General features: G+C 41.4%; 1 protein-coding gene and 1 long non-coding RNA gene across 2 annotated transcripts in view; one reads left to right on the top strand and one right to left on the bottom strand.

The window, feature by feature from the left end:
- Nucleotides 1–15,497, bottom strand: part of LOC113415236 (uncharacterized) — a 54,784-nt gene that overhangs the window by 2,587 nt on the left and 36,700 nt on the right. Inside the window, exon 3 of the long non-coding RNA XR_003371284.2 lies at nucleotides 5,583–5,703. This is a non-coding gene — a long non-coding RNA (uncharacterized LOC113415236). The remainder of the gene's footprint in view (nucleotides 1–5,582; nucleotides 5,704–15,497) is intronic.
- On the top strand, nucleotides 2,011–7,565 carry LOC113415235 (cystatin-2). The gene is made up of 3 exons (XM_026672531.2): nucleotides 2,011–2,616; nucleotides 4,180–4,293; nucleotides 7,232–7,565. The coding sequence occupies exons 1-3, from the start codon at nucleotides 2,398–2,400 to the stop codon at nucleotides 7,307–7,309; spliced, it is 411 nt and encodes a 136-aa protein (XP_026528316.1). The 5' UTR covers nucleotides 2,011–2,397; the 3' UTR covers nucleotides 7,310–7,565.

Here is a 15,497-nt window from a genome sequence, read left to right as displayed (position 1 = left end):
CAGGCACAATATTAAAAACAAATTAATCTTACATGCTTGATTCTGTTATGAAATAAACTAATGAATCTTGAGATTTCAAGATCAGAGTTTTCCTGATACTGCAGGTTATTCCATACATTTGTAGAAAGTTTCATTAAATACAATACCATTATGGGGGGCCTAAGTTTTAGGCTGTGAATGTTTGATTTCTTGAAATTAGGAATGCAAGAAGTGTGGCCTGCAGTTCAAACTGCCTTTTTGTTGTTGGCAAAGTCCAAGTATAGATGAAGTTAAAAAAATTACATCATTCTGAGAAAATCTTGAAGGGCCTTAATGGTACAATTATGGTATTTGTAACTTTATTGAACTCAATTTATAAAAATGATTCTTTTTTAAAAAAAAAAACTTTGTTCATTAATGTGTTAGTGTTAATTTACATAGGAAACAGCGTGTTTTTGCACATTTTGCAAACACCTGTAGTAAAAAAAATCCCCACATCAGAACAGATCTTGGAACAAACAGTGAGCTTCCTCAAAACTATTGTTTTTATTTAAAAAAATACAGAATTAAAGTAAAATAAGGAGAAATGGCTCACTGAGCCAATTCACACAGTAAGGAAGCTAAGACCACAATGGTTATGCCCTGTAACTGTGAGACTGGAAAAAAAATGAGACTGCCCTCAAATTTCTCTGAATCTGGGTAGTGGAGAAAGCTTCATAAATAACCAAGGAGACATAAAAAGCTGCTTTATGTTGAATCCATTTAATTACTACTGATCCATTTAATTCTCTTCTTATGCAACTGAGGGCAGCAGCTTTTCAAATTTTGTGGCAGAATTTGTTACCAAATCTATCTGGCAATTAAGCCTGCAAAAGTATGGGCTGAATCATAAAGAGCAACCCTCCAATCTAGCATGTGGAAGCTTGGTATGGGGTGACAACATCTGGTGGTATTTTGCTGCTTTTCCTCGTATCTTTTAGATATTCTTCTGAATATCTTTTAATTAATTCAATGTTAACAAATTAATCACTTATTTACAGCTCCTCTAGCCATTCACTGTAAATTATTTGTCCTTGTAGAAAGGCTGTAGCACTTAAACTGCTGTATTCTATTATTTATGGAAGATCAGAAGACGTGGAGACACCCAGCCCATAGACTTGCGAAAAGTCGGACACCAATGAATGGATAACATCATCAACATCATTCTATTATTTTGAGATCTGGTTCAGGCAAGGAAAAAAAATGTAACGACTATTCGCATGTGAGCCTGGATGCATCTGTGTTTGAGGGTTTTACTTCTTTGCAGGTGTTGGAAGAATTATCCTTCTGGGTTCCGTTCCAAGTGGGGAAAAAGACACTGGAAACCTGGAGGCTGTTTGGGAAGATGGTTTAATGGTGGGCAGGACCACATGGTTGGAGCTCCAAAGTGAAAAGGACAATCACATGCTTCAAGATGAAGGAAAAGAAGGGCCAAAATGCTGTGAGATCCTCAGTTATATACCCTCTGTTGGGCCCCACCTTAGTGTTTCCTGTTCCTGTGTAAGAAATGTATCCCATTGGCTGTCAGACTCCCAGGGGCGGGGGTCTTAACTAAGTAGGTAAGTTAACTAAGTAAGTAAGTTAACTTAGTAATTAGTTAACTAAGTTAAGTTGTAGGCTTTGTCTGGACCACATGGCTTCACCTGAGTGTTGGCTGATACAGGTGAGATGGGTAGAGGCATTTGTTATGTAGAATATTCTGGCCTAGGCCTTAATGGCCCATTAGCAAAGGTGGGGGAGGCTGAGTTTCTGCCTCTGTTTCTACTCTTTTTAGGGGTAATATTCTGCCTTTTTAATATTTCCCAGGATATTTCATTTGTCTAGGAGAGGGTTGGGTGCTAACTTCCTACGCAGGGATTACAGGATCGTTAAAAAGAGAGTTTACCATCTGATTATTGGATGGATCCGGCTACGTTGTCTCTCCTTCCCTCGGAAAGAGACTCTTGCCAATCCTCACTTCTCTTTATTGCTCTTCTAAAGATTGGAGGAAGGGAGGGAGGGAGGGCAAAGGCAACTCCCAAGGGAGCATTTAAGAGGTCCGTCGGTCAGAACCTTTGGTTTCATAGTTTATCGGGAGACCAAAAAAAAAAGCAGTTTTGAAACTGCAAATAATGATTAAGAGGACAGAAAGCTGGAAATATCACAAGATGAAATGAGTCACTGTGTTTCTCCTGATAGGGAAGTTACTCCTACAGCTTCATACTTTGGAAAAACAAAAAAACAAAAGCTGAGCTGAGAGGCGGTGCCTTCCAGAGGAAAGAGCACCGATTGGCTGGGGATGAGACTCCACCTCCTTCCCGTCTAGGGGAGGGGCTCCTATGGAAAACAAAAACGTAGGCCGGCGTGCTGCAGATACGGGTCGCCGCTTGCGGAGGAAAGATGGCTTTGTTGCGGGGCCTTTTGGTGTGCAGCGTACTCTTGCTCAGTTGTATCTGCAAGCAGGCGCTCGGGACCAGGCTCCTCGGGGGACGGGAGAATGCTTCCCCGGAGGAACCGGGCGTCCAGGCGGCCCTTCAGTTCGCCATGAACGAATACAACAGAGGCAGCAATGATATGTATGCTAGCCGCGTCTCCGAAGTGGTCGAAGCCCAAAAACAGGTGAGCGAATAATAGGTGAAAGCGCGACTCTGGGGTGGCAGCGCCAGGCGGGCTAATTTACAGGAATAGGTTTTCCGGCCGCGGCCCGTGAAATTAGAGATTGATCCCTGTACTCCGTTAATGAGAGGGGCATCCTCACTTTTTAAGGGGGGTTGTAATCCTTCCCCACCCACCCCCGGCTCCTTGTGCAATTTAGCATTTTAACCCCAACAGAGTTCAGATCATCATCCCTCTGGTAGATATAGAAGCGGATGGAGAGTTAATTGCAGATATGACCAGGACAAACTCAGGTTTGTTACAGTAATTGGGAGAAGGGAACATTCTTCTGGCAGGCAAGACAGTGAGAATGTGGGCTGTTGTTGACTAGAATGTCCTTGCTTTAATTGGGTCAAACAGTGCCTCCCTTTTTGTTCCATCACTTTTGCAATTCCCAGCCCAGAGATTAGATATGTTTGCAGTCCCTGGGCATAATCCAGTTGGTAGTTCTTTTGAAAAATTTAAACTGGAAAGAAAAACTTGTAAGTAAGAGTTATAAATGCTCTTGTACTTTTAACTTTGGGGAGTATGATATATATTCAATTCTCAGAACATTATGTGTGTTTCATACACTTTCTTCATCAAAACTAGCACATTCTGTTGCTTGGCCTGCTGATACTTCAGTTCTTTATTTGCTTCCCACACACCTTTCCTATATAATTTTGCTATCAGTAACATACTCTTCTCCCTTACTTGCCTACCATGTGAAATGAAAGAATTGCTGCTTGCAGCAGTGGTTGAGCCATGCAATCTAGCAAAATATCTATCTAATGTAGTACCACCAGCTTTATACCTGATGGACGCAGCATCCAAAATGCTTTCGTTCACGTTTTCTAATGTGGCATGTCTGTTATCAGATGCACTCCAGCATCAAAGAGGCTTTTGGGAGAACTTCATCTGTTTCAAACTCTCACTCTTTTGTAGGTCCATCAAGATTCCCAGGCATTTTTTTGCATTTATCCTTGTGAACAGTAGTTCACTATATTTAAAGGCTATTTCACCTTTGTACTGTTTGAGCAGTTAGATCAGTAGAGATGAAACTGTCATCAATTACACTCAGAACTGGTTCTACCATTAAGAGGGTTGAGCAGTTTCAAGTGACAAATATTAGAGGTGGAGAATGATGGCTTTGTGTTTGAGGACAGAGCTGCCCAATTCCTAAGCTTACTGCACCTGCTGTCTTGAATTAACTTCCAACAGTCCATCAGTTTCAGCACAGATTAGGTGATGAGCATGTAGAAAAGTATAGCAATACCACCATATTGTGGTGCTTCCTTTAGATTCTCCAGGTGTGGGTCCTTTGACCCCCCCTCCCCCCAAAGAAAACACCCTTATCTGAAAGGAAAGGGTCCCTTATCTCATACTTGTTTCCGTAGGTGGCAATGGGTGTACTCGTTGACATTCTTGTAGTAAGGCCTATCACTTAATATGCTTTATAATCTTGGGCAGTTAGAACGCTAAATATTTTCAGACATGTATTGGGTAAGTGCCCTAATGTTGCATATTCCAACTTTTTATATCATGCAGCTTGTCAGCGGAGTGAAGTATTACTTAACTGTTAAGATTGGACGTACAGTTTGTCGTAAGGGAATATCTGACCTTGAAAATTGTGCATTTCATGACACACCTAAACTGGCACAGGTAAGTGGCAGAAAAAGGATAATGTTCTAAGGACTAAGCAGAATTAGACATGATTGATCCCCGTTCAATCTTGGATATGAAGTGGGGTGATATATGAGAAATAATATGTTAAACCGGAGGAAGGAAAACAAAGTAGCTTGTTTTCCCTTCCCCTTTTACAGTTTTGAAAAGAAGGCCCGACCACATAATACTGAGAGCCGAAAGTAATGTCCCAGTATATTACTATCTTCTTTGTTGTTAATTTTCCAATGAATAGAAGTCCTGCTCCACATAAAAAGAAGACATGGGCATGGCAATACTTGAATATATCATTGAGGTGTGAGTTCAATCCATTTCTGTATGGCTCCAGGTTTTTTTGTTCTTATCAACAGTTTTGCTCTGATAACCAACCTACTTTGCTCCACAAGCGGGGATGCCAAAAACAAAGCTCTTGGCAGTCTGCATAATGCGATTCTGGGTTCTGTAACTTCACTATAAAATCTAATGTGGTGATTGCTTTGCATAGCTACTCGGTTCACTGCTTGGGCATGGATAATATCACAAGAACTACTGTTACAAAACCTTTACTAAAACAAGAGCTGCATAACTCCCAAAAATATTAGGATAAAATATGTAAGGTGACATTTGGAAATTCCCAGCCAGGCAAGGAGGAAGGATCAAGCAAGGAGTTTGGGTCATTGTGCAGTCACGCACACGTGCCCCACAAGGTCCATGGAACGTTATCTGTTCTCCAGGAAGGGTGAGCAGTCCTGGGAAATTCTTGTACAGAAGAGTACAAGATTGTAGTCAACTTTCATGTGTGGATCTGGTTCCTTGCACCCTGGCTGCTCATCCTCCCTTGGAAACTAACAGAAAAAGTCTCATGGAACTTGGAGCCTCTTTCTGGATTCAAGATTAACTCCTTCCCTGCTTGATCCCTCCTCCTTGCCTGCCTGGGAGTTTCCCAACAGACGAGTTTGTTTTAGCTTCAGTAAAACTGGGAGATTGGGGCCCAAACCTGACACATTTCCAAAGTATGTAAAGTGTTTGTTTTTAATATGAAGTCTGTTAAAGAAAAATGCCTTCATGTTTACTAGGAATATTGTATCTGGCTTGCAGAAATCCTGATCACCATTAGATGGGGGCAAAGGTGTGTTGGGGGGGGGGACTCAGATATGGTAATCCTCAAGAGCAGAAGAGGGATTGTTTTCCAAGAGTTTAATAAAGGAAGCAAGAGTTATTCTACATATTTACCCTAATTATTATGTAATTCATTCAAATATGTGGTGCTTATGTTGATCATTACTAACCTGCACAGTAGATTTCAGTGAGATTGTAATGCCCACTTAACCAGAGTCACAAGGAAACTCTTTGCACCAGACCAACGTTTTTCAGATCACACGGTCATCTTGTATCCTCCTTCCATCCCATCTTAAAAAAACAGTTATGGAGGATTGCAAATACTGGGTGATTGCTCAGACAAACCAGACTTTTTCGGCAACAGTCAGATACAGCAAAAGGCAACTCTATCTCTGTATTCAGGGTTTCTGTTCAGGGTACAAAGTGTTCAGTGTTTTTGTTAGGGAGAAACATTGCCATGCCAAAACTGCCTGAATTAGCTGCCTAGTTACTCAGAAGGTTACAGCTAAATAAAGCACTAAGAAAAACCCTTTCCTTCCTTAAATAGCCACAAGATCTTATTCAGCAGTAGAGGAGCTGCAGCATTATTTCCTCTTTACTAAAGTAAGGCAGTTGCAACTAAGGGAGGTTTTGAGGATGTGAGTAGTTTAAATAGCTTTAAGAATTTGTCTTTCCAGTTGACAATTGAAGATATTGAAGGGGTAGATAGCTTCTGCCTTTTTTTTCCCAACAATAAAAGAATAAGTGGTCAAGAAATACACTGCAGATTAGCCCTTGGTAGAGCAGCCATGAAGGCCTTGGAAAAGATACCAAGATGCCATGATATGTCTATACCAGGAGTGTCAAACTTGCATCATCACAAGCGGCGTCCAGTGACGTATGAGACTTTTTTCCCCTTCACTAAACCGGGCAGGGGTGGGGCCAGCACGGGACACATCCGGCCCGTGGGTGGCAAGTTTGACACCCCTGGTCCATGCAAGATAGTTCTTGTTGGCAGTTGCTTATTCATTGACTGTTGAAAGTTATGATGGTGCTGAAAGTTATGATGGTGTGTGCACACACATACCCAGAGCAGCCTCTGGCTGCACCCAGTCCAGCAAAGCAAGAGAACAGGGAAATGAGTCCATGAAACAAGGAAGAAACAATGAATCCACAAGTAGGGAACAAGGTACTGAGTCCACGAAGTCAGGAAGAAGCAAGCAGCCCTACAAACTCCAAATGTCTGTACTGGCACACCAAACTCCACCAATTCAGCCATTTTTTCCCCAACAAACGTCACTCCCCACAGCGTCTCCTTAAATCTCAGTCCCTATGTGTGCCTTGTGAAGAGGGGCAGGGTGCTCTCCTCCCGAGTCATTTGGTTGGCTTGTGCTGTTCCCCTTTCCTCCCCACCCTCCGGGCTCAGGGATCAGGAGGGGGTAGTCCTTGCTCATCGCCTGAGCTCCGTTGCTCCTCATGTCTACCACTTGCCCTCTCTCGGTCATCCTCCACCATTCTTCCCTGCTAACAGGCCATCCCAATCCTCAGGGTCCCTGGGCTGCCTTGACCTGCTCCTCTGCACATTTTGCGGAAGCCAACAAAGCCACCCCCTTCCATCTCCATCAGCTCCGGCTCATCATCCTCCGCACATTCAGATTCCAATGGGGGCATGACACCCTATATAGGTTTATGTTCCAATTCTCAGGTTGATTTAGACTAGTCATACATTCAGGTGCTCTATAAGGTCAGATTTACCTTATACCTTATTATATTGTTATAATATTGCCAGTTATGAAATGTGATATGTAATACTTTGTTTTTGTCTTTCTTCTATTTGCAGACAATGACCTGCACTTTTGAGGTTTATAGTATTCCTTGGATAAACACGATTTCCCTGCAAAAAAGTAGCTGCACCTAAAAACATCTGGTTTCCTACAAGTCAGCTTTCTACTATTCTAATCCCATGTCTCTAGTTAAAATGAGTAACACTCCGGATACATTTTCAAGTGAGAATTGTTGCCACTAATTCAGCAATGCTTCTAAATTCCTAAAGCAAATAATTTCCTATAATTTTCCTTTTAGAATACTTCATAAACATGGCATCTTATTTTGCAAGCATGGGTTGTGTCATAGCAGAGAAAAATCACATTAAAGATTTTCTTGTCAAAAGTTAAGATGTTTAAAGATGTGTATTCTCTTAATATTCATTACAAAGACTTAGCCATTGGAGACACATGCTCTCTAAATTTGCGCTGCCTATGTATTTCACAGGATAGAGCATTCTTGATCTAAAAGGCACAAACCACCTGGTGGCACAGTTTATGTTTACATGGAAATGGTGTTAGTGGGTGAGGGTCTGAGGTCCTTTCCCCCAAAGTATGCTGCCTACCTATATTTGAATCAGCTGAAGATTACTGGCATGGCATTTGTTTTCTCATTGTCACTCCTTATCCTCCTCCTATTGCCTTTCTTCCCAGTCACCGCCTAATATATCACCTAATTTCCCTCTGTTGTAGTGGGTGACAAAACCTGAGATTTGGAAACAAGAGGAAAGCTCTGTTTTTAACCCAGTTCACTTAACAAACTACGTTTAGCCAGCGCAGGCCAAAGAGACGCTGTTCCTTTCCCCCTCGGGAAGGGCGGATGAACCTGACCCTGCCGCCACACTCGCCTCTTTTAATATTAATGGACTTGTCTTTAATCTTCCTGGTTTTTCTGTTCTTTAATTTTGTTATTCCAGGCACAGTTTCTTTTGGCAGTTGACCATTCCAACAACAAACTGAAATTGCTGAAGTAATTAAACGTCTGCTTAAAGTGAGCGTTTTTAAAGCATTCAAAAATTGGCAGAAACTCAGTCCTCTCAACTCAGAAGGGAGTGCATTTCAGAGCTGGTGGGCTTGCAGAGAAAGTTCACCCTCAGATTATCTCAAGAAGAAATTGGGGGTGGGGGGAGGAATTATGTAAAGTCTCTTAGGTAATCCGGATCCAAGCCCTATAGAACTTGAAAAGTATAGCACTTCATATTTCACAGAAATAATTTGGGAATCGTGAGTCACTCTTGAGTTTTCTCAGAAAACTAAGCTGGCTGCTGAGTTCTGTACTAATCCTACAATTTTGAGTCTAGGTGCAAAAGACTTTTCCACATACAACACATTCTTCTCTTTTAGTCACACACTTAGTAAGACCTGTAGTTGAGAAAATAAATCTTAACAAGCAAAATGGAGATGGCATCTTTTTTCCCCTCTTGTCTTTTAGACATGACTAGGATCAAACCCAGTTCATCTCCTTGTCTAATCCCATCAGACCTAAACCGACTGCCCCCTTGCTCCATACAAAGCGGTCCCTGCAATCCCAAAGAATAGAAGCCTCCCCACCAGCTCACAGTACACTCGATGGGCAGCCCTGAGAAGGGCATCGCAACAGAACTCATTGCAGATATAGTGACAAGGACCTGCCTAGTGTCTCCAAAACTGGCCAGATCGCTAGGATTTCCTGTTTTGTAGCCCTCAACTAATTAAATTAAAAAAATCTTTTGCTTTCCTGTTGTTTTGGGTTCCTATTTATTAGTTGCAATAAAGCTTGGTTCTTCTCAATGGTGCACTCCTCCTTCAGATGGAATCTACAATTTATGTACTGCTAAAACTCTTGTCGTGACCTTTACCTGGGCGAAACTCTGCATCATAGGGCAACAATTTTTGAACCAAGATATCTCAAATGGATTGACTTACAGAATGTGTCCAAAATCTGGAACCCATGACTCCTGAGGGAATAAAATTTGGGAAAGTTGTGGCTGCTTCAGTGCTGCTGTGCTACTGGGCTTCTGCTCTGCTCCTGTGACTGTTTCCCAGCCATTCTCACAATCCCTTATAACCTCCCCGCCCTGCAGCAGCCACTTATTTGCCTGCTGGAAAGGGAAGGGAAGAGGAAAGGAGGAATAGGAAGGAAGAGAGGGAGAGAAGAAAGGAAGGGACATAATGTGCTTTTCTTGGGCCACACTGAACCGTGCAACACTTCTTTAGGCACTTCCATTTACCCTTCCCAACCCATGCTCTCACCACCTCTACATACCTTACCTGATCCATGGACCCAGGTTGTCCCCACACACCATCTTGGACCTGCATTGGCACCTCTTTCACACTCCCAAACATTCCTAGGTACTGTTTCCAAGCTGCATCCCACATGTGCTTTTTCTAAGTCATGGCACCTCTCAAGTAGCCCTGCAACCCTCATGCACTCTTTGTGAACTGTGCTGCCCACCAATGCACTCTACCTGACCCACATGGCATCCCACCTCCCTGTGACCTCCACACACCCTTCTTGACCCAGCACCCCCCCTACATGTCCTACCCTATCCATGCAACATCTCCCCATATCCTCCATGTACCCTTCTTGATCTACACTACCTTCTGCATGCTTTCCCAACCTGCACAGCATCTCTTATGCTCTTCCTGACCCACATCACTCACCTGCATGCCCTTCACAACCTGCATGACATCTTTTGGGTACATCTGACAGACATGATATTCTTCCGATTAAAATCGAATTCGATTTTTTGGGAATCGCCCTCCCTTCCCCCTTCTTCTCCTCCTTCCCCTCCCCTCGGAGGCCCGAGTCAGGAGTTGCTACCACTGGCGCGGCTCTGCGTGGCTCCAGTCCCGCGCTGCCTCAGGAAGGGAAAGGCAAAAGGAAGAGCCGCGGCGGCGCTTTGCAACGGCAGCAGCGGCTCCTGGTTTTGCCTTCCCTTCCCAAGGCAACGCGGGACTGGAGCCGCGCGAGCTGCGCCAGCGGTAGCAACTCCTGACAGCCCCAGCCGGATACCTGAGTGGAGCCCGGGCGGTGCGAGCGGAGCCCGGGCGGGCAGGCAGTGCGTGGAGGCCGCTGAGCGGCAGAAAAGGGAGCTGGGCAGCGATTTCTTGGTGCGCGGTGGGGGGTCTCTTGGCCGGCCCGATTTTTTTTCAGAGGGAATATCATGCCTGATCTGTGTACCTTCCTGACCCACACAGCATCTTTTGTGCACCCCCATGTATAATTCCTGACCTGCACTAGGGAGGGGAAGGGAGGGAGGGAGGGAGAGAGAGTTTATGATGCTCTCTACCAGCATCCTACAAGGAAAGAAATTGGAAGTTGCTCCCACTTGACTGCTTTTTTTGCCCACCCAGGCTCCTTCTGTTTCTCCCTCTAGATAAAGAAATATTTCTGAAATGATGACCCAGTGGATCATGGGTCAGTAGTACTTAATAACCTACAGAACAGAACATTCAAAATAAAGCATTCAAAGTGAAAATGATACAATCATGCTTGCTATCAGCAATATGTGAGTTTTGCAAGTTGCAAGAATGAACTTTGAAATGATGAGTTGTCCATCACTACAAGTTGAACATAAAATACTTTAGTCCATCCATCCCATTGTGTTTCTTAAGCCTGGAGGTTAACATCTCACGTACAACTATTTTAAGGCTATTTTCTTTTAAAATAATACAAATCATTTACATTGGATCTTTTAAGTGATTTTAATCTTCAGTTGCAGAGAAATGCATGGTGTGTGTTTGTCATGTCTACAGTTTCATTTTTAAATGAAAGAAGACTTCTTTGGAAAATACTGGCCTTTTCATCCTAGCTCCCATAGACTCAGCTAAAATAAAAAATAAAAAATCAGTTCATTACATAAGCCATAATGAACTATATAATAGAACTGTTAAATACATATACAACAGAAATAGTGGATATATTAGGATCTAAAAATAATTTAAGAACCTATATAATAAAATAAAACTTAAAAAGTCTTGTAATGTCTATAGTGTTTGATTTTTAGCATAATGTGACTAATTTTGTGGGGAATGATACTACGTTGTGTAAAAATCAGTGTACAGCTTTGAAAAAACTACGAAGTCTTTAAAGTCTTGGCAAACTGTTTTGCACCATTCTGAAAACTCCAATAAACTCAAACCAGGACCCTGGGATTTCTATCACAGCTTAGTCATGAAAGCCATTTAAGTGACTTTGGGCCAGTGATGGCATTCACATTTTTTTACTACCGGTTCTGTGGGTGTGCCTTGGTGGACATGGCAGGGAAGGATACTGTAAAATCTCCAGTCTGAGGTGGTATTTGCTGGTTCTCCAAACTACTCAAATTTTCCGCTACCGGTTCTCCAGAACTGGTCTGAACCTGCTAAATACCACCTCTGCTTTGGGCCATTTCCTCTCTCTTAGCCCAACCTATCTCACATGATAGTTAGGAAAATAGGAGAAGGAAGTTATATTATGTATGTTCCCTACTTTGTTTATAAAAGAAAAAATGCAGGATAAACAAAAAGTTAAATTTAATACAGTAAAAACAAAAGCTAATGAATGATCAAACCTCCACCACTAAAGCCTTTTTCTTAAGTAAGTACTGATTTTTTTAAAAAAACAAAACCTTTTTGGGGAATGTAGATCACAAATCAAAACTAGAACAAGTTTTCACATTCTGAACTTGCCCTGAATGTTCTCATTCTATTCTTTGGAGTTCAGCTTAATCTATAAAATAATTATCAACCCTATAGAAATATATTAAGTGACCACTTGATGGCACCAAATAACTTTTTCTTTAATATGAGAGCATTGTTACCTTTTTATTATTGCATGGCCTTAGAAAGAGGAGTTCTGAGGAACCAAACAGCAGCTAATCTTAGTCAGGTCATCCCAGCTGTGATATCCCTGGGTAAAAAATGAAACCCTCAGTGAACTCTTACCATACCAACTCTTGGACTAATTTAATACTCATCCATAACATGGTAGGAGTTTTTTTTGGCTTTGACTTAGTGTGGATCAACAAATAATAATCATAATAAATTATGGGTCAGTGCAGTGTGGGAACCCATATTTAGGCAACCATTGCTCAATTCCCAAATAGTTATTTGATGTAACTTTTCTAATATGCTCCTTTTCCCCTGGATAGAACTTGCTAAGTAGCTGAGATACCAGCTGGAACATTGATGGGAAGATTGGAAGTGAATGTCTCCATATACAAGTTTAAAATAATTTAAATAATGTAGGAGTGCTGATAGCAAAGAAGCAGTACTTGTCTACCATCACTTCATCTTTGTAATACAGAGCTTTTTTAGGTAACAAAACGTTATTTTCTCCAGCTCTGCTAAGAGACTAATAATAGGATAGATTACTCAGAACTCAATTGTCTAATACGTCAACAATTCTGATGAATACAGCAATCTTTCAACACAGTTTCAATGAAAAAAGCACATAATAATTACTGTCAAAATACTGTCAAAACTTTTTTGGTAAATTAACTTAACAGCTGTTGTTGAACTATTATGATGTGAATAAGATGTTTCAAACAGCATATCAAGCACCTATGATTCTTAATGTTCATAAGCTTATATTAGGAGAAGACAAGTTTGAGGTCTAATGGAAGCTCTCCCAGCATCCAGAAATTATACCACTGAAATTTGACAGAAAAATAGCCTTGTTTAAATAGCAAAGTTTCAAACTATTTATTGTATTTGACAGTTTTAGGATAACATCCAAAACAAAGGACTAAATCTTTTTTGTTTTAGCCTTGCCTTCTTCCATACGGTTGGGAAACTGAGTCGCAGATCAGACTCCTCAGAGAGTGTTCAGGCCTGGTTTAGATTATTTAATTAGCTTGAAGAAGATATTAGTGCGTCTTTATAAAGGGGTGTAAGTTGAAAGGCTAGATCATTGGCTAATTGTAAATATACTTGTTTTAGTCAGAATGCCTGAGTCCTCTACATCAATTTCAACCTGACTTCCAGCCAAACCCCTGAAAGTGTCACAAGAGGTATTGAGTAAATGTTGTTTGACATACACTCACACACCCCAATGCTGTTGATGCTTATAAGAATCCTGTTTTCCACTCATCTGGATGAAACCTTAAATTCAGAAGACACGGTTGAAGTGCTGAATTGACAGAGCTGCTGTTGATAGGTAATACATCTGTTAGGTAGACAATGTGTAATTTACCCTGTTGAAGGGTCAAAGATCAATAAAAAGTAAAGCTGAAGTTATGCTGTTGAAAATGCCTCCATATTAAACTTCAAATTTGAAGGGGGTCATTGGAACTCAGATTAAAGTATCTGTGGCAGATGGCTGCCTACTCTTGATTTGAACACATTCCCTCTGTGGACAATTAATGCTGTTAACAAACATCTCTTACTGTTAAGAATATGTAATTTTTCCCAATAGGAGTCTGCTTTCAAGTATCTTATATCACTTCTAGCAATAGCGCTTAGACTTACAGTATATACCCGTGATGGCGAACCTATGCATGTGTACCAGAAGTGATACACAGAGCCATCTCTCCGGGCATGCCTGCTGCCGCCCGTTGCTCTTCTGGGTTCCAGTGAGTGCATGTGCGCCAGCCAGCTGGTCTGGGAACTGGAAGAGCAGTTCCCCAGTGCACATGCATCATGGTCTTCGCATGTGCATACGTGCCAGAAACCGGAAGACGAAATGGCTGGCATGCATGCACATGCATGCTGAGGAGCTGCTCTTCAAGTTTCCGATGTTCCCCTGTGCGCACGCACATGTTCTCCTGTTTCGGCACTTGGTGCCAAAAAGGTTCACCAACACTGGTATATACCACTCCACAGTGTTTTATAGCACAGAGTAGTTTTACAGAGTCAGCACATTGCCCCCAACGATCTGGGTCCTTATTTTACTTACCTCTGAAGGATGGAAGGCTGAGTTAATCTTGAGTGGATCAGGATCAAACTTCAGGCTGTGGGTAGAGTCAGTCTGCAATACCGCATTCTAATCAATGAGTCACCACAGCTTCATGGTGCTATAATTCTGCATGCTGCACTACAGAGGGATGGAAAATGTGCCTTGACCTTCTAGGAATTTAAAGGTTGCTTTCACATGGGATGTTGTTTCTAATCCCTTGGACATCCTTTGGATTGAAGCTCTGAAGCTATTCCAGTTCACAAGGTGAAGTGGATCTAATATTTGATGTGAGTCTGATCAGTAAAGAATAAAGTAGAATTAATATTTCATGTGATTTGAAAACTCTAGTAGAACTATCTTAAAATTGCATGCCCCTTTTTTGCAGTCATCTCCCTGCCAATTCATAAGTCAGCTACTATTCCAATATTTTTCACAAATATTCCAAGCTAGGCATCCTTAAGTATTTAACTATGTATTTGATTTTTCCTTCCTAATGGAAAGACACTGCATTTCTCTCGTATTTAATTTTGTTATTATCAGCCCATTTCTCATTTTGAGCTTATCATTTTGAATTTATTTCTGCCTTGCGGGGTATTAGTTACCAAAGTCAATTTTACATCCTTGTTACTTTGAGAATAATTATCTCCATTTCTTCATCTAAGTCATTAATTAAAAATGTTGACAAATATATGATTCAAATCAAAGTTTAAGGTATTTCCCTTGATACCTTATTCCATTTGATGGGAATTCAAATACTGTTTGAATATGTACCAATTTTGATGTCATGCAGTCCACGCCACACTTAATTTACTTGCTAATGAGAATGTCATCGAGTACTTTGCTAAATGTTCAGCTGAAATTAATACATTTTTACAATCTATTAAAACATATGAAATAGATGAAATAGTTAAAGCAAGAAAATCCAAATTCACAGATACAGAATAGGCGATACCTGGAGGGTGCAGCTGGTGTCGCGATGATACGGCATGCGATCTTGGAGGTCTGAGATCGCTGCCGATATATTTGCTCCTGGACGGTCCAAATGGATCTAAACCATCCCGAAGAGAAGGTGAATGTAAAGAGCGCATCCTGTCGATCCCAGGGACACTGTAAAGTCCCTGGTAGATCCAGGAGAAGCTCTTTTTGTCAGCGGCAAAGAGGCAGCCATTAAAGCTGCTGAAGTTGGGACAGCTCCAAAACGAAAGAAAACGGAAAGAGAGAGTTTGCCGGTTTGGTGAGAATTTTTTCTTTACTTTAAGATTTGAAAGGACACCCTAAGGAAAAGAAAGAATCTGTAAAATTTTTGACAGAAGTGATTAAGTGGCGATTTTAAACAGGAAGTCAAAGTAATATATATATATATATATATATTCTTATTGCTGGATTTTCTACACGATTTTATATTTTGAAACTGGACTGGGGTT

This window comes from Notechis scutatus, chromosome 3 (genome assembly GCF_049901735.1).
Source record: "Notechis scutatus isolate UNSWTSFEM ecotype Mainland chromosome 3, rNotScu1.2, whole genome shotgun sequence".
Lineage (NCBI taxonomy): Eukaryota > Metazoa > Chordata > Lepidosauria > Squamata > Elapidae > Notechis > Notechis scutatus.
This window is presented reverse-complemented; position numbering and strand designations above follow the sequence as displayed.